The following is a 20,955-nucleotide window of genomic DNA, read 5'->3' on the forward strand; positions in this document are numbered from 1 at the left end:
TGCAGGAACGTTGAATGAACCAAAACTCCAGGGGTGAATGAATGGGCTGCGTCCGCGTCCGGGCCTCTGTTACGTCGCCCACTAGTGCGGGCGGGGCGCCGGCCGCGCAGTCCGACCATCGCGCGGCTAGCTCGGCCACCGGCGCCGGAGCTCCGCGCCTCCCGGCGCCGCCCCGCGCCGCCTCCCCTAACTCTTTGCCCCGTCGGGACTCGTCACTTCCGCCATCCCCAGGCCGGGGTTGGGGCGGGGAACGCGGGGGAGGGGGACCAGGTCCGAGGGAAGCCCGCCCGCGCGCGAGCAGGGACTACATTTCCCGAGGGGCCTCGGCTGCGGCGGGGTGGCGGCGGCGGCGGGCGCGGCAACGTCCCCCGGAAGTGGAGCCCTGGACTTCCACTCGTGCGTGAGGCGAGCGGAGCCAGAGTCGAGACCAGAGGCCGAACTAGGGATCTGACAAGATGGCCGGGCTGCCCCGCAGGATTATCAAGGTAATCGCCCAGGCCAACCCCCGGCTCTGCGCTTTGCTCGTGCCCGCTCGGCGGCCCCGGCGGCGCGGCTCCTCGCTTCCTCCGGCCCGCGGCCCGCGCTGGGAGGCCCGAGGCCAGCGCGGAGAGGGTCTGGCCGCGGCGGCGAGGGAAGTCAGGCGCTGAGGAGGGGGCTCCGGGGAGACTTCCGGCCGCGGTGGGGCAGCCGGGCGGCGGAGACCGGGGGCTTCCAGGTGGCCGCCCCGCAGGCGGGGAAGGTCCGGCTTGCACATTGGCGGAGGGTGGGGCCGCTGGGTTGCGGGGCTCCGGTATCGGGGTGCGGGCTGGTTCGGGCCTCCGCAGCCTCTCAGACCACCCGGGAGGAGGCCGCGGGCGCGCGGGAATCGCGGCAGGCCCTGGACTCCAGGCGGGAGCTGCGGCCGGACACAGCCCCTCATCCCTGGAGCCTTCTTTAGGGCCGGGCGGGAGCGCGGGGGTGCGGAAGTCCCGGATTCAGAATGAATGAACCAGGAGAGTGAGGCCGGGCGGGGCCCTGTGCCCCGGGAGGCGGCTCCGGGAGGGCCGCACGTTCTGCAGCCCTAGGCACATGTCCGCCGCTGGCTGCTGGGGTCCGGGGACCTGGAGCTCCGCGCCCCGCTGCCCTCGCATTCGTGATCTCCTCCCTTTTCAATACGTTTCCGCTCGTTATCTGTGAAGTGATTTTACTCTGGTTGGCAAACTCTCGAGAGCTGTTTCGGCTTAGAGGGAATAGTTAAACACAACATGAGGGGGAGGGGCAGCGCAGGTATGGGAGACTGAAATCCTTCGCCTCTCGATTTTATGCTCGTTTAATTTTAAAACATTTTTCGGCTCTTTATAAATACTATACTTTGACAAATGCATATGGAAGCATTTAGTGAAAATTTTAGTTGAACCTCTGTGTTGCTCAGAATGCGAGTTAAAGTGACTCACTTGCAGCATCGTTTTCTTGGCATAGCCTAGTTCTAACGTTTGCGGGGAGATGCCTACCAAGTCCAGGAGCTTGGAGGGAGGATGTATTGTGTAGTGCTTCGTGCAATTGCACTTAAATATATCTGAGATGGGGGGGATGTCTCTAACCTAAAGGTGCTTGATTTGGAGAAATAAGACGTTTTATATGGTATGAATTTAAGAGATCAGGGAAGTAGCATAGATTGTCATGGCATGCTGGAGTTTCATAAAGTGAACCTTCATAGTGCAAAATTTGTTGTATTACAGAAATGTCTCAGATTCTGTACAAGACCGTTTAATTGCTGTGTACACTGAATGGTTCTTACGATGTGGTTTTGCTCACATGTTCCCAATCATGTTTGTTGAGGCCCAGTTGAAAACGAGGGATAGAGGGGTGCCTGGGTGACTCAGTCGGTTGAGCGTTCAGCTTCGGCTCAGGTCATGATCTCACGGTTCGTGGGTTCGAGCCCCGCGTCAGGCTCTGTGCTGACAGCTAGTTCAGAGCCTGGAGCCTGTCTTCAGATTCTGTGTTTCCCTCTCTCTCTGCCCCTCCCCTGCTCACGTTGTTTCTCTCTCTCTCAAAAATAAATAAAACAAAGAAAATGAGGGATAGAAGAGCGCTCATTAAAATTTTTGTTTTCTGTATTGGGGTTCTCTACATAGTACAAGTTGATATTCAAGATAATTCTCTAAAACAAATGATTGAAGATTTAACTTTTTTTTTCCGGTTTTTCTTGATTCTGGACATAGTCTGTAGTAATATGAAAGCCTTGGATGGAAAAAAATTCTGTGAAACCTTGTTACAGAAGTTACAGAAATGATTTATGACAATGAATTGAAGCCCTCATAATTCAGTCAGTTTGACACACAATAATTTACACTAGATATTTTCATTTTACTATTTTAATCAAGACTGTAATAACTCATATGATCTTAATTTTACAGTATCTAGTTGATAGCATATCTCTAATAAAAGGCGACTTGATTTGGGTTTTTATCTTGTGAAAGTTAGGTGGTTTTACTTCAATGCCTTTTACAGCTTAGCTAAAGAGAACTATTTTCGCCAATCCCTAGGAAAGATTACAGGTTTGTAATGTTTTTCCTAGTGCCTATTCTTGTGTTACATGTATTTTCCTATACTCAGTGAAAATATTTTTTATTACTTTATTTTTAATGTTTTAAAATTTTACATGCAAGTTAGTGCAATAATGATTTCAAGAGTGGAATCCAGTGATTCATTCCCTACATATAACACCCAATGCAAAATGTGTGTTTTTTAATTAAAAAAAATTTTTTTTAAGTTTTCCTCCTCTCTGTCAGTCACAGTACAAAGTTCCATGTAGATGTAATCGTGATGGTGGAAGACCGCTATTAATAGGATGCTCTTTACCTTCAAATGGTCATTATTTACATTTGCAAAATTTTTTTTTTTTATTTTTAAGCAATCTCTACACCCAGTGTGGGGCTTGAACCCACAACCCTGAGATCAAGAGTTTCATGCTCCACTGACTGAGCCAACCAGACACCCGTACATTTGCAAAATTCTTAGCCCATTTGATACTCGTAGACCTTGATCTTGTGAAGTAGACTACCTTTTATAGTCTAGAAATCCATTCAAATGACTTTCCTAGGGCTTTAAAACTGGCAAGAGGCAGAACTAGGATTTTTACCCAGTGTGACCTTCCCCTGCCTCTTATAATGAAATTACATAATGTGTGTAAACATACCTTGACAACTGTTAACAACTATATAAATATAAGGTGATTTTTTGAATTACTCTTCACCCATTTACTGTACTATTCGGATTCCCCTATACAATCCACTAGCAAATTCTCTAGGCACTTAACTTTCAAAATGCATCCTTTTTTTTTTTAAGTTTGTTTATTAAATTTTTTTTATACTTACATTTATTTTCTTTTTGAGAGATAGTGACAGAATGTGACCAGGGGAGGGGCAGAGAGCAATGGAGATGCGGAATCTGAAGTGGGCTCCAGGGTCTGTTCTGTCAGCACAAAGCCCAATGCAGGGCTTGGCTCCAACCAAGAGTTCATGAGCCATGAGATCATGACCTGAGCTGAAGTCAGAGACTTAACCTGACTGAGGCACCCAGGTGCCCCTGAATTTTATTTTGAGAGAGAATGTGCATGCATGCCCTGCGCAAACACACATGGGAAGGGCAGAGAGATAATCCCAAGCAGGCCCTGTGCTGTCAGTCAAACTCAAAAATTGTGAGATCAAGACCTGAGGTGAAATCAAGAGTCAGACAGATGCTTAACCTACTGATCCACCCAGACTCATTTTATCAGACACATTTGCTCATCTCTCTGAAACTACTTTTCAGTTCCATCATTTGCTTCCTAGTCTACTGTATTAGTCTCCTAAGCAGCAGCTAGTGCTACCTTTTAGAATACAGATCATGTCACTCCCCTTCTCAGAACTCTACAAAGGTTCTCCATCACTTTTAGAATAAAATCTTAATTCCCTCCATGCCCCTTTAGTGTCAAGGTCTGCCTTACCTCTGCCTACCTCTGAGGTCATCTCCTGCGTCTCTCCTTGGGTCACTCCATGCAGCTGCACTGTTGCTTTGCTGTACACTGAACAAGAGCCCAAGTTTGTTCCAGTCACAGGGCTTTCTTTCTGTTACTGCATTGCTTGTTTTGGCATTTTCAGTTCTTGGCTCACATGTCACCCTCAGAGAGGTCTACCTTAACTATCCCAAAATACAGTTTTCCTCTTCCTCTCCCCTGTAGTTTCTCTTTATTTTCATTATTTCTCTCTCTTCTCTGTGTAGCACTTAACCACTATTTGAAGTTATATTTTATACCATTTATCTCTGCTCCTACTAGATCTCCATGAAGGCGGAGATTCCTAGAGGACTTGGGCATTGCTTTAATACCTAGAGGTTGTGGTAGGCACGGAACTGTTGGTCGAATGAATGAATGTGCTTCAACCAATGGAAGAAAGTTTTAGGAGAGTTATTCTGTATCATAATTTGACATAGTTATTGCTTAGTAGATTCTTTCTAAACCAGTGTCTGAATTAAAAGTCAGTCTCTGAGCTAAAAGTTAATCTCTAATTCATTAAAAAGTAAGTCAATTTTTTATTGTCAAATAAGGAATATATACATAGAGCACAGCATTTGAAAGATTCTAAAGGGTACGTGGAGAAAATTCAGACTCTCTCCTCTGTCCTTCAGCATTGAAGTTCCCCTGCCCAGGCAGCCATTATTTTGTGTATTCTTCCAGAAAGACCAGAGAGACTTAGCACGTATATAGTAGGTGTATTCCCCTTCTCCTGATGCTAATACCTTGGTCTGTTCCCCCCAAACCAATACATCTTTGAGGTGACCCATTTTTAAAGGGGTTCTTTGTGGAACTGTCTGCTTAGACCTTAATTTAACTGCTTAGACCTTAATTATTGCTGACTTTTACATTGTCCCCCAAATTTGCATGCAAACAGTGCTGCAATAGTCTTATAGTTAGACGTATTTTGTACGCATATGAATTACAGTGAATTGGCAGTTTCATGTTTTGCTAAAGTTTTTAGAATTTGCTTTTTCCTTTTTTCCTGGGCCAGAGCTCTTTTAGTCTCTCAAAGTGAGCAATTAAGGCTTAAAATCACATTAAAAGATACCTAATGTAAAAGGTCCTCCTTAACCTACTCATAAAGAATTATATTTACTTTGGGAGCAGATAAATGAGACCTGTAGTTTGTGGCCTTGGTCAAAATTTTATTTCATATTTACGTGTGACATTAAGAGTGCTATTTTTATGGGGTGCCTGGGTGGCTCTATTGGTTGAGCATCTGACTTCAGCTCAGGTCATGGTGTGCCTTGTGGGTTTGAGCCCTGTGTCAGACTGTGCTGACAGCTCAGGCCTGGAGCCTGCTTCCAATCTGTGCCTCCCTCTCTCTCTGCACATCCCCCACTCATTCTCTGTCTCTCTCTCTCAAAAATAAATATTAAAAAAAAAATTAAAATAGAGTGATGTTCTTCTGTCTTCTCAAAATAAATCATGAAAACTAAAATACAGTCTTAAGAAACAATAGTGAACTTACTCAAGGAGTTGGCCTTTTTGATTAAAACCTGGCACATCAACCTGCTCAGATTTGATTTTCACCAGTCTTTCCTAGAATTTACTCTTTTGTTGGTGAGGTTTAGTTCCAGATTTATTTATTTAAAATTTTTTTTTAATGTTTTATTTATTTTTGAGACTGAGAGAGACAGAGCATGAGCGGGGAGGGGCAGAGAGAGAGGGAGACACAGAATCTGAAGCAGGCTCCAGGCTCTGAGCTGTCAGCACAGAGCCAGACGCGGGGCTCGAACCCATGAACATGAGATTCTGACCTGAGCCGAAGTCGGAGGCTTAACTGACTGAGCCACCCAGGCACCCCAGTTCCAGATTTTTAAAAACCTGATATGATCTGACTCTGCATTTAGGCTTGAGTTCTGTATACTTTTTACTTTAATAATTTTGATTTTTAGAAATACAGATATCACTTTTTCCCTATCACTATTTATTTTCTTTATTTATTTTTTGAGAGAGAGACAGACAGACAGAACATGGGTATGCGTGTTTGCATGAGCAAGGGAGGGGTAGAGGAAGAGGGCGAGAGAGAATCAAGCAGGCTCCATGCCCAGCTCCGTCTGAGCCAAAATCAAGACTCTGGTGTTTAACCGACTGAGTCACTCATCATCCTCCCATCAGTATTTAAGGTTTTTTATTTTAATGTTTTATTTATTTTTGAGACAGAGACCGTACGAGTGGGGGAGGGGCAGAGAGCGAGAGGAAGGCACAGAACCCAAAGCAGGCTCCAGGCTCGGAGCTGTCAGCACAGAGCCCAATGCAGGGCTTGAACTAATGAACTGTGAGATCATGACCTGACCTGAGCCGAAGTTGGATGCTTACCCAACTGAGCCACCCAGGCGCCCCTCCTATCACTACTTAAAAGCCACTAATTTGATCATTTCATATCTATTCTAGTAGAAAAATGATTTAGAAAACTTGCCCTTTTTTTAAACCTTGAACGTTTGATAATGTTTTCCCCCATTTAAAAAAAGACCTGAGAATCTTACATGTTGAGGCTAGATTTGTTATAAGTGAATTAAAATATCCTTAGGAAACTGATAAACTTTTACAGTAAAAATTTCACCAGAAACAGTGTGGTTCTTGGCTCTTTTGGTTGTTGTTCTGATTTAAGAATTTTCTGACCATCCTAGGAAAATAAGCCTTGTTTTTACATGTGATTTCTGGGAATTCAAATTTAAGCTTATTTATTTTTAGAGAGTGTACACATTTTAGTGCTGGAAAGGAGCAGAGAGAGAGAGGGAGAGGGAGAATCCCAAGTAGGCTCTGTGCTGTAGAGTATGCCAAAATCGAGTCAGGATGTTTAACCTGCTTAGCTACCCAGGTGTACCGGGAAGCTTATTTGTGAATCATCATGGTCTCCATGGATTCCAGGTTAAGAATCCCTGGACTACTTTTGGTAGTGATTAAACGTTCAGGCTATAAGGATACTGTCTAAGATACTACCTAGTATTCTGATTATGAAATGTTGGCATAATTGTACGTAAGCTAAAAATAGGGTTTTTTTTTTAAGTTTTTTTTTTTTTGAGAGGGACAGAGCAAGTATGAGGAGAGAGGAAGGACAGAGAGAGGGAGAATCTGAAGCAGATTCTGTGCTATCAGTGCAGAGCCTGATGGCAGGGCTCAAACCTGTGAAACTGAGATCGTGACCAGAGCCAAATGCTTAACCAGCTGGGCTACCCAGGCGCCCCAAGTGTTATTTAAGCTTCTCTCTGTCAAGCATTTTCTTCAGTCCAGGTTGATCAGCTCTCCCACAGAAGAAATTGAGTATTGTCAAATTATCAAACATTTCCTGAGTATCCACTGTGCTCACTAATTATGGCATCAAAAATAGGCATTTGCTTTGCAGAAGTTCTTAATTTTTTCCGCACTTGTGACCACTTTATAGGCATACAGTTTTACATATTAGAGAGGTCTGTCATTTTCATCCTCTGATGAGTATGCAGGCAAAGAAGTTGGATATCTAGGATTCTGCTTACAAGTTGATATCTTTGTTTTTTTCCCCTGTACCTTAAAGGATGGTTTACTTGTGGGTAAATGGTTTTAAAAAGAAAATAAGTTGTGCTACAGATTCAGGTAATATGGATTGTGAACATATATTCAAATCTGTTATCCTGAGTTTCAGGTATGTATGCACCAGAGAAATACAGAAACAAGGAGATGAGGATGGCATCCACCAGGAGCTTTGGGCATTACTGTTGTAATCAGTTGTGATTCAGGGGCCTAATTACTGTACAATTTCACTTTCTAAAAACAAAGTAGATCTGAAAAGCTTAGTAATTACATGTAGTAATTTTATATCAAGAAATATTCCTTTTCTGTATGAAAAATGAGTTGGACTTGTATTTTATTATGTAGTTGAAATTTTCTTTGCAAACTTAGGATATGAAAGACAGCATAAAAATATAAATTAGGAGATGGAATAATAGGGAATCAGTTAATTTCACCTGAACTCTTAGCATCTTCTAAAAATGCTTCCTAAGTGAAGTGGGTTTTTAAAAAAATGTTACATAGTTTTCTTTAATTTGTGGATTAGATATGATGTAAGATCACCATAGTGTGAGAACTGGCCCTGCCATCTCTGGTGGCAGAAACCATTATTATGTGATTGGATGAGCTCTCAGAGAATCAGCAGAAAGACTTCTTTGTTATACATTCTTTCAGAGCTATACCACACTATTCAGGATATTGTATATTTGCTAAAATCTTGGTTGTAGCTATTCTAAAATCCCCTAAGGATACATAAAAATCAAAATTTTTATAATTCTCACATGACCTACAATTCAGATGTTCATAACTTATTAGGATTCAGCTATAAAAGTACTTCTGTGTTATTTATTATAAATAAATAGTAAATGTAATCCCTCTGCTCAATTTCAGGCTCGAACTCATAACCTTGAGATCAAGAGTTGTAAGAGTTGACTGAGCCAGTGTCTCTAAAGTGCTTTTAGACATTGGTTTCAGAATCTAATGTTGACATATTTTGCTTTTTGACTATTTCGTGTTCAGATTTTCAAACTCCTTTAGTTTTCAGTCTGTCTTTCTCAGTAATTTGGTCTGCTTTGGGCAAATCTGTTTTTTATTTTCAAAGTCTCTACAATCTAGTAACTGAAGGTAATGTAGTCAGGAAAATACTAGAAGGAAGTATAACATGTTATTTTTGTGTTTTGAGACGATGGGTGCCTTTATTTCTTCACAACTTTTTAAGATATTTAAAAATTTATACTAAGGAAAATGTTCCCATAAAGCCTGTGGGTTTTTTGTTTTTTTTTTAATGTTTTATTTTTGTTACAGAGAGAGACAGAGCATGAGAGGGGGAGGGGCAGAGAGAGAAGGAGACACAGAACAGGAAGCAGGCTCCAGGCTCTGAGCTAGCTGTCAGCACAGAGCCTGATGCGGGACTCGAACCCACGAATGTGAGATCTGACCTGAGCCGAAAGTTGGAGGCTTAACCGACTGAGCCACCCAGGCGCCCCTAAAGTCTGTGTTTTTATGATCCTTAAGAACATTACCATCCACTTCACCCCCTTAAAATAGGTCAGGGGCAGAAGTGACTTTAGTAAGCTATTACGAGCCCAATGCCAAATTTCATTTTTTCCGTGACATTGCAATTTGTCTGCCTTACTGTTATCCTTTTTCAAAAATCCATTTTTAAGGCGTGTTTCAGTTCAATTAAATGGTCAGTTACTGTACGTATTTAGCTCTAAGCCAGGTGAACAAGAAAGACATCCCTGTCTAATGGGAAACAGTAATGAAACCAGAAATTAAGTGAGGTGTGTTGTAAGCGAAGATATACGAGAGATTTACCCTAATCCGAGGATCAAGGAAAGTAAGGATGAAGGAATGTTACTGAAGAGGAGGGAGTGAAGGCTGAAAGGAGAAATGGAGAGGGAGAAAGTGCACAAAAGTTAGCATATTCCAGAAACCCAGTATGTGTGACGGATAGGGTCTTATATAATTATCACGTTCCCACAAGAAGTATTACTGTCCAAATACTAAGTTTATAGAGTTGGCATAATTGTTGGGCAAAGAAAGTATTGTTTAGTTTTGAATTGTTAAATTCAGACTAAGGCTATGAATCATTCACCGGGGTGCATGCATTGTGGCGACCATTCTTGAAGTGAGATTGGTCATCCAGTTTTTATTATGTAAGAAAGACATCTTTTATTGAGCACTTATTATGTATGAGGCATTGTTTTAGCATGTTACATGCATTAATTTATTTAATTCTAACAGCAATCATATGATATGGATATTAGTATTAATCCTGCATTACAGATGTAGAAACCTGCACAGAGGAGTTAATGGTTGGTGGAGCTGTGACATGAACCTCGGCAGTCTAAAACAGTAGACTGCAGGTGCTGTAGTTGGAAGGTGGCAGAGCTTATTTGCCCCTAGATTATAACTGGCACTGTATTTTCATATTTTATCATTTGGACAGATGACATGGAAAAACATGTTCATGTGCAGTCTAAGTGCTTAGCTTTCTTCTTTTTCATCAGAAGTCTCCTTATTGCAGTTTAATTAGAGGCTTTTGCACAAGTTAGTCCTGTTTTAGTAGTAGTTTCACTTAGGATGGAATGCCTCTGGCCTGGGGTGGTATATTCCTCCCCTGCCCTGCTAAATCCTTGGATTTGGGCAGTTTGGGGTTCTGGTGAGAAGGATCTAAAGAACAGCTATTCTCTTGCTATTTCTTTGTAGCAAAACACATTTGAAATATCACTGCATCAGAGTGTAGCCTCTCTAATGTTAATTTTAAACAGTATTTTCACCCAGGGATGCCTGGGTGGCTTAGTAGATTAAACATGCAACTCCTGATCTCTGCTCCAGTCTTCAGCTCGGCGTCATGAGTTCAAGCTCCACGTTGGGCTCCATGCTTTGAGTGGACTTACTTAAAAATTTTTTTTTTCACTCATTAAGCCTAAAAATAGATTAGAATTATCTTACATTCATTTATATATTAAATTGGACTTTGTGTTTTCAGTCCAGGGTGGGTATTTGTATCTGACTTACTTTCCTCATTTCCATTTGGAGAGAGTAGGGAAAAGTGCTGTTGCAGTATCACTCCCCCTACATACCTGGATATACGAAAATTCTTGTTTTGGCTTTATAGAAAAGTCGTTTTTCACAGTGGGAGGCACAGTGATTTACAGCTATAAAGCTTGAAATTTCTTGCCTTTAGATATAAAAGAGCTATTCCTGTTAAGTAACATTTTCTCAAATAAAGCTCTCTATCCACCCTGTCTTTATTGGTGCCCTTCAGGAAAGGGTTAAACGAGAAGTGCTGAAAGCTCCATTCAGGTGGAGCCACTGATGCAATTGGAGATCAGTGAATACTTGGGCAAACCTTGTCTATTTCCTGTCAGAATCTTCTGGTTTCTTTGGGAAGGCTGCTGGTGTATATTTTCTGTGAACACTTGTTTATAGTCTGAGTTCATGGTTGTACATTAGAATTAACTGGGGCATTCATAAATTTAACATATATCAGCCTAGCGTGGTGGTGGTGGTGGTGGTGGTGGTGGTGGTTATTATGTTTTAAGCTCTCCAGATGGTTTTTATGGGCACTTTGCAGGAACAATGACCTTGTGTGTAAAGATGGGTAGACTTTGGGGAATACAAGATATAAGTAAAATCACATAGCCAGGACCTTTTCATTTGTAGAAAGCACAGATATCAATGGAAACGCCAAAGACATGACAGTCCAGGGGTGGGGGAACCTTCAGGATTGGTTTAGGGAAAGAGATTTTTAGAGGAGTGACATTTGAGCTCCCATCTGAAGGCTAAATAGAAAAGTGAGGTGGGGTGTGTGTGGGGAGTAGAATGTCATTTCAAGTTAGACATCTCAAACTGGGAAGATACTTGAGCAGTGCTAAAGCTGTAACATGAGTCAGCACTTCTTTGCTTGGACCACAGACACTTTAAATGCAGTTTTAATTTGAAAACTTTTTTTCTTCAGAAGTCTAGTTTATGAATGTATATTTGTTACAAATATTTGATTACTATACCAAGTATGTTCTCTAATAAAATAACTAATACAGAGAATTATTTCCTCTTCATTTTCTTTTGTTATTTCAATCTTCAGTTCATTGGTAGAATGGCTAAAATCTTACTGAATATGGAAGGAAGAACCTAAATGCTTCATTTTTTGAGTTAAAACTCACATTCCATAAAATTCATCCATTTGAAATGTACAATTCAGTCGTTTTAATAATTCACAAAGTTGTGCAACCATCACTGCTAATTCCAGAACATTTTCATCATCCTGAAAAGAAACCCTGTGCCCATTAGTGGTTACTATTCACCCCTTCTCCCTCAGCTCCCCCCAATGTAAAATGCTAAGTATTCTGAAATAAATGTATAGTTTTCCAGAATAACTAATATGCAGGCCTGTATCCTATCATCATTGATAGTTTTAAAACCATTTTATTTATTTAGTTTTTATTTTTATTTTTTTAACATTTATTATTTTTTTTGAAAGACAGAGAGACATCATGAGCAGGGGAGGGGCAGAGAGAGCGAGCGACACACAGAATCAGAAGCAGGGTTCAGGCTCTGAGCTGTCAGCACAGAGCCCCATGCGGGGCTCGAACCCACGAACTGTGAGATTGAGACCTGAACGGAAGTTGGACGCTCAACCAACTGAGCCACCCAGGCGCCCCTAAAGCCATTTTAAATGTTTATGTTCTCTTGGGGGTCTCCTTGGACCTTTTCTCATTATATATTCCTTTGAACATATTTATTTGTGTAACTTGGTTTCAGTCTACATCGATCAATTATTCCAAAATCTAGTGCAGAGTTTCAGGACTTTCCAAATGCCTACTTTTTTTTTTTTTTTAATCTCCCACTTCAGATGTCTTGCAGACAATTTTTTCCCCTTTCTTTTCTTAAAATTTAAATTCTAGTTAAATAGCATACAGTGTAATGTTGGTTTAAGGAGTAGAATTCTGTGGTCACTTTCATATAACACATATAAGTACCCTCCTTAATGCCCATCACCCATCTAGCCCATCCTGCCCCACCTCCCTCCATCAGCCCTCAGAGTTCTCTTACTGTTAAGAGACTCTTGTGGTTTTTCTCTTTATTTCTTTTCTTCCTCCTTTCCATATGTTCCATCTGTTTTGTTTCTTAAATTTCACATATGAAGTCATTTGGTATTTGTCTTTATATCACTTAGCATGATACACTCACACTCTGGCTCCATCCAAATGGTTGCAAATGGCAAGATTTCCTTCTTTTTGATGGCCGAGTAATATTTCATTTGTATACACACACACACACCTTTATCTGTTCATCAGTTGATGGACATTTGAGCTCTTTCCACAGTTTGGCTATTGGCTCTTATTGATAATGTTGCAGACATTTTTAAATCAACTGTTTTTTTTTTTTTACAATGAAATGTATTCGTATTGCTGTCTCCCCTCATGTGAGTCAGCACTTCTAGCGTTTCTTCTCTTTATCATGTCACCACTAACCAAGTTGCCTGAGATTTACTCCTCCTCTCCCCTCCCCTTGTTTCTCTTCCACATTCAGTTTGCTATTAAGCCCGATTGATTCCGTCTGAGAAATGTCTCTGGCGTCTCTTAACACATTCCTGTCTTCTCTTTCCATTTGTCTTTGTGGGGCCTTATTCATCCTTTCCTCATTGTTTTTGCAATAATCTCAGAACTCATCTTTCTGTCTTCACTCTCTCCACATTTTCCATACCATCACATTGTAAAAACATTGATGTGACCATGTGGCTCTCTATATAGGATGAAGTTCAAACTTAAAAAAAAATTTTTTTTTAACATTTATTTATTTTTGAGAGACAGAGAGAGACAGATCATAAGCTGGGAGGGGCAGAGAGAGAGGGACACATAGACTTGGAAGCAGGCTCCAGCCTCTGAGTTGTCAGCACAGAGCCTGTCGCAGGGCTTGAACCCATGAACTGTGAGATCATGACCTGAGCCGAAGTGGGACGCTCAACCGAGTGAGCCCCCCAGGCGCCCCAAGTTCAAACTTTTTAACTTGGCATATACAACTTTTTTACAAAGCTGGCCTTTTCATCTTATTGGCATCTCCTTCCTGTGTCCCCTTTCTTAAACAACCTCTGATAGTGATATTGTTTACCAACCAAAATGATGTATTTTCTGGCTTCTGGACTATGTCATGTTTGCAAGGAAGCATCCCTCAGCAAATGTGACTGCCCAGCATTCTGTATTGTTTGGGTTTGTTTCCTCTGCTCTCCTGAGAATGTTCTTAATAACAGGTAGATTGTGGTTTAGAACCAGAAGTACTATTTTCTGTTCATTCTCTAAGTTCCATGAAAAGAAAAACAGGAAGAAAATTTAAGTCCTTTGGTTTATCTTCTGGGATCCTGTTGAGGTACTCTGGGAAACCCAATATTGGTCTTGTTGTCAAGTCATTAATTACAGTGAAAAAGTATGTTTAAAAATTTTCTTTTTACGAATACAAATTGTATATTCTTACAGTGTACAGCATGATGTTTCAATATGTATATACCTTTTGAAGTGATTACTACAAACTTTGTAAACATAGGTCTTACTTCCCTTAGTAATTTCTTTTGTTGTGGTCAGAGCACTTGATCTAAGCAAATTTCAAGTATGCAATGTGGTACTATTGTTACATGTGATAAATTAGGACTCCAGAATTTGTTCATCTTGTAACTGAAAGTTTTATTTATTTTTTTGTGTGTGTGAAAAAGTTTACTTTTTGATTCACTGTTTTTCCTTTTCTTCCACCTTCTAGCCTTTAGTAACTACTGTTCTACTTCGGGTTTTTTTGTTTGTTTTCTTTTTAAAGATTCCGCACATAAGTGAGATAATGCATATTTGTCTTTCTATGTTTGGCTTACTTAACATAATTTCATTGTTGCAAATGGGAGGATTTACTTATTAAAGCTGAGGAAAAATATTTTAATTTGTTGTTTGTAACCATTGGAAAAATAAAATACTTGGTACTTCCTGGGTCAAAGTTTTAAACACCATATATACTTTTTAAAAAGCCTATATGGATCCTTGCTCTGGTGGTTCACACACGTACATGCTAGCCTTTCTGTTTTCTGTTGCTTAGTTGATAATAATGGATTAGTCATAACAGGGCCATAAACAAAGGTGTTGGAGAATTCCAATGCTGGCGCCTCATTGTAGGGATTACCTTAGCTGGTTTTCCTGTATTAGGATGCAGTGGGATCCTGACTGCAAAGAACCCAGTCCTAGTCAGTGAGCAGGGTTTTGTTCCCTGTGCCCCACACGTACGTATTTAAAAAATGAAGTGATTTAAGTCTACTGTCAGTGAAAAAAGTAAAACTAGCATACATTCCCTCTTGATGAGTAATCAAGTTATAGCAATTTTAATATTCTTAGAGTGCGCACACACACTTCTTTAATCCAAAGTACTCCTTTATTTCTTGAGTTGAATCATCAGGCCCATTATGGTTATGATTTATGTATGTGAAATTTTTAAACATTACAAGTATTAGTATGTTTGTTCTTTTTACTGATTATATTTAGTTTTCTCTCTCTATGGCACTGAAAATATTTAATTCTTTCTGCTTGGTATACTTCATTTTGTCGCTTCATTTTGCCATTAGCTGGCATATATAGTACTAATGTATTTTAAATACTTGATTTTAGGAAAATGAAAGCAACTGTATGGCTGGAGCAGGAGGGGAGGGTAGAAAATCAATAAATTTAAGAAAAAGGAAGAAAGAAGGTATTTTTTAAAGGCCGCAAACAGGTTGCATTCCAAGTCCAAAAATTCACTTCAAAATTATAAAATTATGGGGTATCTTGGTGGGGTACCTTGGTATCTCAGTTGGTTAGGCATCTGATTCTTGATTTCTGTTCAGGCCATGTTCTCACTAACCATGAGATCTTGAGGTGCAGAGCTTGCTTGGGATTCTCTCCTTTTCTCTGTGCCTGCCCCCAGACTCTCTCAAATAAATAAACATTTTAAAAGATTGTAAAACTGTGCGTGTTTTACATTATCATGCTGTCTCTTCTCTTATATCATAGCCAGTCATACAAGTATCTTGAAAAAATGTGATTAATTGCAAAGTACAGAAATATTGCCCATTTCACAAGAACAAGAGTCTTGTTCTTATCTCTGTTGAAAAAACTTTATGATGGAAGTGAGAAAGACTAAGAAGGGATGTTTATTATTTCCTCTGGCAGGGAGATCCCAAGGAATATAACCTTAATCTTCAGGTTACCTTTTTTTTTTTTTTTTAAAGTTTCATTTGACTCCCGTAGATGTGAAGGTATTGCCTCAGAGTATTGCTAAATCTTCTACCAGGGGTTATTGGAGAAGTGTGGTTGGGGAGAAGTAGGTTGTGTGGGGATTGGGGGTCTCAGAAATCTTGCCAGATTATGAAATTGTTTGGGTCATTCACATTTGTATATGGCTTGCTTTGCGCATATATCGTCAGATTGTTCTCTGAAGAGCATCTAGCTGTGGTCTGCTGCTTTGAAAAGTAAGGAATGGTGGATCTTAGTTGGTATAGTGTTGGTCCTGACTTATGTGAAACCTACATATTGATACCAGTAAACAACATTTTTTAAAATGTTGAACTGTAGGGGCGCCTGGGTGGCTCAGTTGGTTGAGGGGCAGGCTTCGGCTCAGGTCATGATCTCACGGTTCATGGGTTGGAGCCCCGCATCAGGCTCTGTGCTGACAGCCCAGAGCCTGGAGCCTCTCTTTGGATTCTGTGTCTCCCTTTCTCTCTGACCCTCCCCTGCTCACATTGTCTTTCTCTCTCTCTCAAAAATAAATAAAACATTTTTTAAAAATTTTTAAAAAAATGTTGAACTGCAAAACGTTGACACCCAACGTACCATTAGTTTCAGGTGTTCACACAATGTACCGTTGGTTTTAGTTGTCCCTAGTTCATATTGACTAGGACAAGTTTATACCTTATGCTGTGCTCACCACAAGGGTAACTAGAGTCTATAACCATACACAGCTATTATAGTACCAGTGACTATATTCCCTATGCTGTACCTTTTATTCCCATGACTTACTCATTCTATCACTGGAAACCTGTGTCTCCCACTCCCCTTCACCCGTTTTGCTCAATCCCCACACCTTCCTCTCCTCTGGCAATCATCAGTTTATTCTCTGTATTTATGTGTCTGTCTGTGCCTTTTGTTTGTTGTGTTTTTAAAATTCCAGATAAGTGTGAAATTATGGTATTTGACTTTTTCTGATTTGTTTCAATTATATTATACCCTTTAGGTTCATCCATGATTGTCTCAAATGGCAAGATTTTGCCCCCCCCCTTTTTAATAGCTGAGTAATATTCTACCACACACACACACACACACACACACACACACACACCCACACACACCCACCCCTCCCCCCACATGTTCTTTTATCCATTCATCTGTCGATAGACACTGGGATTGCTATCATTTTGACTTGTATATAATACTACAATAAACATAGGAAAGTGTCTTTTCAAATAAATGGTTTTTTGTAAACCACCCTTTGAATACTGAATTTGATTATTTGATTCTAGTTGTTAGATATGGGCATCATAAGACTTCTACCTATGTCCAGTGGGAGGGCTCCCAGACATCTCGGGACCTGAAGTACTTGCATGGGCACCCTCTAGATTGGCATTTCCTTAATAGGCATAACTGCCCTTGAACTTCCCAGCTGTCCTTTTATCCTTTGCAGACGGAAGGTGGGGGTGGGGACTTGGGGTGGTACTAGGTGTGTGCAGGCAGCGGGACTGATCCTTAACTCTGGCAGTTCTGTGAACATGTGGGAATTGTCACAGATAAAATGTGTTACAAGGGGGGTGCCTGGATGGCTCAGTTGGTTAAAAGTCAGACTTCTGTTCAGGTCATGATCTCATGGTTTGTGAGTTTGAGCCTGGGGTTGGGCTCTCTACTTGCTGTTAGTGCAGAGCCTGCTTTGGATCCTCTGTCCCCTCTCCTTCTCTGCCCTTCTCCTGCGTGTGCTTGTTCGCCTTCCCTCTCTATCTCAAAAATAATAGTTAAAAGGGTGTTACTTGACTGAAAGGGTGAAAAGAGAGCTTTAAGATATTGTGGAGGTAGAATAGGAAGCAGGTGCCACTCACAAATCTGGGAAGAAAACAGAGAAAAGATGGAAATTATTAAAATTTAGAAACTTGGGTTGAGGAGCCCCTGCTGGGATGCAGACCTCTAAAGGGAGATAGGACGACTAAGTTTAGGGTGAGAGGACCCCTGCTGCAACTTTTCGCCCCCTCCCCCAACAAACACAGCATTTGACTGTCAGGATTTTTAATTTTTATTTATTTTTATTTTTAATTTTTTAAATTGTTCATGTTGGAGAGAGACAGAATGTGAACGGGGGAGGGGCAGAGAGAGAGGGAGACACAATGCGAAGCAGGCTCCAGGCTCTGAGCTGTCAGCACAGAGCCTGATGCGGGGCTGGAATCCACGAACCGTGAAATCATGACCTGAGCTGAAGTCGGATGCTCAACAGACTGAGCCACCCAGGCGCCCCGACTGTCAGGATTTTTTAAAAGTAAGCAACATATAGGGGGTGCCTGGTCGGTTAAGCACACAACTCTTGATTTCGGCTCAGGTCATGATCTCATGTATTGTGAGTTAGAGCCCTGCTTTAGGCACTGCGTTAACAGCACAGAGCCTGCCTGAGAGTTTTTTCTCTCTCTCTGCCTCTTCTTTGCACGTGCATGTGTTCTCGCTCTCAAAATAAATAATATAATAAATAAATAAATAAACTTAAAAAAAAGAGGAAGCAACATATACCATAGAGAAATGCCTTTGTTCCCAATCAGTTGAATCTTTTCCCCTCTATTTTAGAACAACCCTCAAGTCTCAGGAAAGACCAGAACTGCTTTTCTTCAAACTAGGATGTTAGAGAAGAAAGCAGGGTTAGAGAGAGAAAATGCCAAACAAATGGTACTTTCCGGAGTTTATCGTTGCCTCTATCCTTGGTGACTCTCTGCATCAGCTCTAAGGACACTTCTTCATATATTAGGAGTACAAGTGAAGAAACATTATGTATTTTTAGCTCTGATAACACCTTATAGTTCTGACTCTGTCATTCACCTAGAGTGTGTGGATGTGAGTGAAGCACTGCTGGGGATTCAAAGTTCTAACTGTTAAGTGTAAAGAGAGCCCTTAACTGGAAGTGGGCTTCTGTTCCATGTTCTGCCATTTGTGTACATTTCTGGAGGTGGTTCTGAGGCTTAAATGAAACCACATATGTGAACAACCAGTTCAGTTTTAAGGATTAATTTCTGGTGTCAATCCCTACACCTTGGAGTGCTTTTCTAATTCATTAACTTCTGAAAAGCCAGTATCCTGCCCAGGGTTTGGCCATATATCACATAGTTAGCTGAAGGTCTTGAGGTTTCCTTTTGTCTGTGGGATTGTATATGCTATTAACTCAGACACACTGCTCAGCCATGTTTACAGTTTCCATAAAAAAAATCAACTACGTAATCGCAAGCATTTTGCAAGTTGAGTGATTTTTTATTGGAGAATTAGAAGTTTAGCAGCCAGTGGTCATAAGCCATCTCCTCGGCTCTTGGTATTTTTCTTCCAGTTTCTTTCTTCCTGTGTTGTTTCAATGCTCAAATTCATGAATGCTTGATCAGCGTAGCTCCTGCCTCTAAATCCCGACAAATACTCTGGTGAATAAAGAGCCTTAAATACTCCGGTGAATAAAGAGCCTTGTCTACTGAAATTAAGACCCAGTTGCTGTCCTCAATATGCTCAAGATATATACCATACTTTCTTTTTCCTTTTTGAGGTGTAATTTACATACAAGTGATGCATCCATTTTAAGTGTACTAATTTAAGTTTTGACGATAGCTATGAAACCAACATCTTGTTAAGATTTGGAATATTCTAGGGGCGTTTGGGTGGCTGAGTTGGTTAAGCATTCAACTTTGGTTCAGGTCATGATCTCACAGTTTGTGAGTTCGAGCCCAGTGTTGGGCTCTGGACTGACAGGATGGAGCCTGGAGCCTGCTTCGGATTCTCTGTCTCCTTCTCTCTCTGGCCCTCCCCCACTTGTGCTCTTGTCTTTCAGAAATAAATAAATGTAAAAAAAAAAAACAAAAACCCAAAGATTTGGAATATCCTACCCCAGCACAGCACTTAATTAAAGGATTATACTGTTTTGAAGTGTGTTTTCACTTTATATAAAAGGAGTATATTTCTTTGGTGTTACACATTATCTTTACAACATTTTTCTCATAGGCTTCAGTGTGATCATTTCTGGAGGTGTACTTTTGAACACATCCACATGTTTTTCTTAGGATAAATTCCAAGATGTGAAATTTAAAGGTTGGGTTAACTGTAATCCCACAAGCCATGTATGTGAGAGCCAGTTTTCTCCACAACACTAAATAATTTTATTTAAAAAAAAATTCTATGTTTATTCTGAGTTTTAAAGGTTGTCTTGATAATGAGATATTGCCACTTTCAGAAGAGCGCTACTTAAAATGCTTATTCAACTTCCTTGGGTGATTTTATTTTAAAAACATTTTTTCTGGGGCGCCTGGGTGGCTCAGTTGGTTAAGCCTCCAACTTCGGCTCAGGTCAGATCTCGTGTTAGTGGGTTCGAGCCCCGCATCAGGCTCTGTGCTGACAGCTAGCTCAGAGCCTGGAGCCTGCTTCCAGTTCTGTGTCTCCTTCTCTCTCTGCCCCTCCCCCTCTCATGCTCTCTCTCTGTATCAAAAATGAATAAAACATTAAAAACATTAAAAAAATTTTTTTCTTGCTTTTTTTGGTAAGTAGTGCTTGCACGTGTTACAAAATCAAAAGGATCCTCACTGAGATGTTCCCCCACCTCTCTGTCTCAATCATCTAATTACTCTCAAGGAAACTACTATTGGACTATATAAATTATTTTATAATTTTGTGAGCTTTTGTTATTTTTGTTTGAAATTTTGTTATTGTTTAGGTGCAGTTTTACAAAAATCATATCCACACGGCTAGCAAACCCTAAGTCCAGCATTTATATTGGATTATTGCAGAGACTCTAGCTGTGCACATGAAGTGGGTGAATCTGACCGAGTACTATTGTACACAGAAACTCTGTCATATAATATGTCTGCCTCAGTATGTAAACTTGTGGTTATTTTAGTTACATTAAAATCTGTCCGGGTCATTTTCTTCTCTGGCTCAGTAGCACAGGACAAAATAATCATCCGTTTGAAACCACAGAAGAGTAAAATACCTACTGAAGTTATATACTCTAGCTAGATCTCTTAAGATTATGTAATTTTCAAACCAGATTGGTAATGTGTGAAATACTAAAATATCTAGCCTTGGTTTCTTAAGCAGTTTCATTTCAAATTCTTCAAAAAGGGCGCCCGGCGTGCGTGCGGCTGCGGGAGGCTGCGTGTGCGCGCGGGGCGGCAGCATCGGCGGCCCGCCCACCCGTGTCGG

The 20,955-nt window shown here is 40.8% G+C and overlaps 1 protein-coding gene across 1 annotated transcript in view; it reads left to right on the plus strand.

The window, feature by feature from the left end:
• Nucleotides 1-102: 102 nt before the first annotated feature.
• Nucleotides 103-20,955, plus strand: part of UBE2N (ubiquitin conjugating enzyme E2 N) — a 36,164-nt gene continuing 15,311 nt past the window's right edge. The window contains exon 1 of the mRNA XM_029954479.1: nucleotides 103-485. Coding sequence (XP_029810339.1) covers nucleotides 456-485 — 30 coding nt within the window. The 5' untranslated portion in view covers nucleotides 103-455. The remainder of the gene's footprint in view (nucleotides 486-20,955) is intronic.

Source organism: Suricata suricatta, chromosome 10 (genome assembly GCF_006229205.1).
Source record: "Suricata suricatta isolate VVHF042 chromosome 10, meerkat_22Aug2017_6uvM2_HiC, whole genome shotgun sequence".
Lineage (NCBI taxonomy): Eukaryota > Metazoa > Chordata > Mammalia > Carnivora > Herpestidae > Suricata > Suricata suricatta.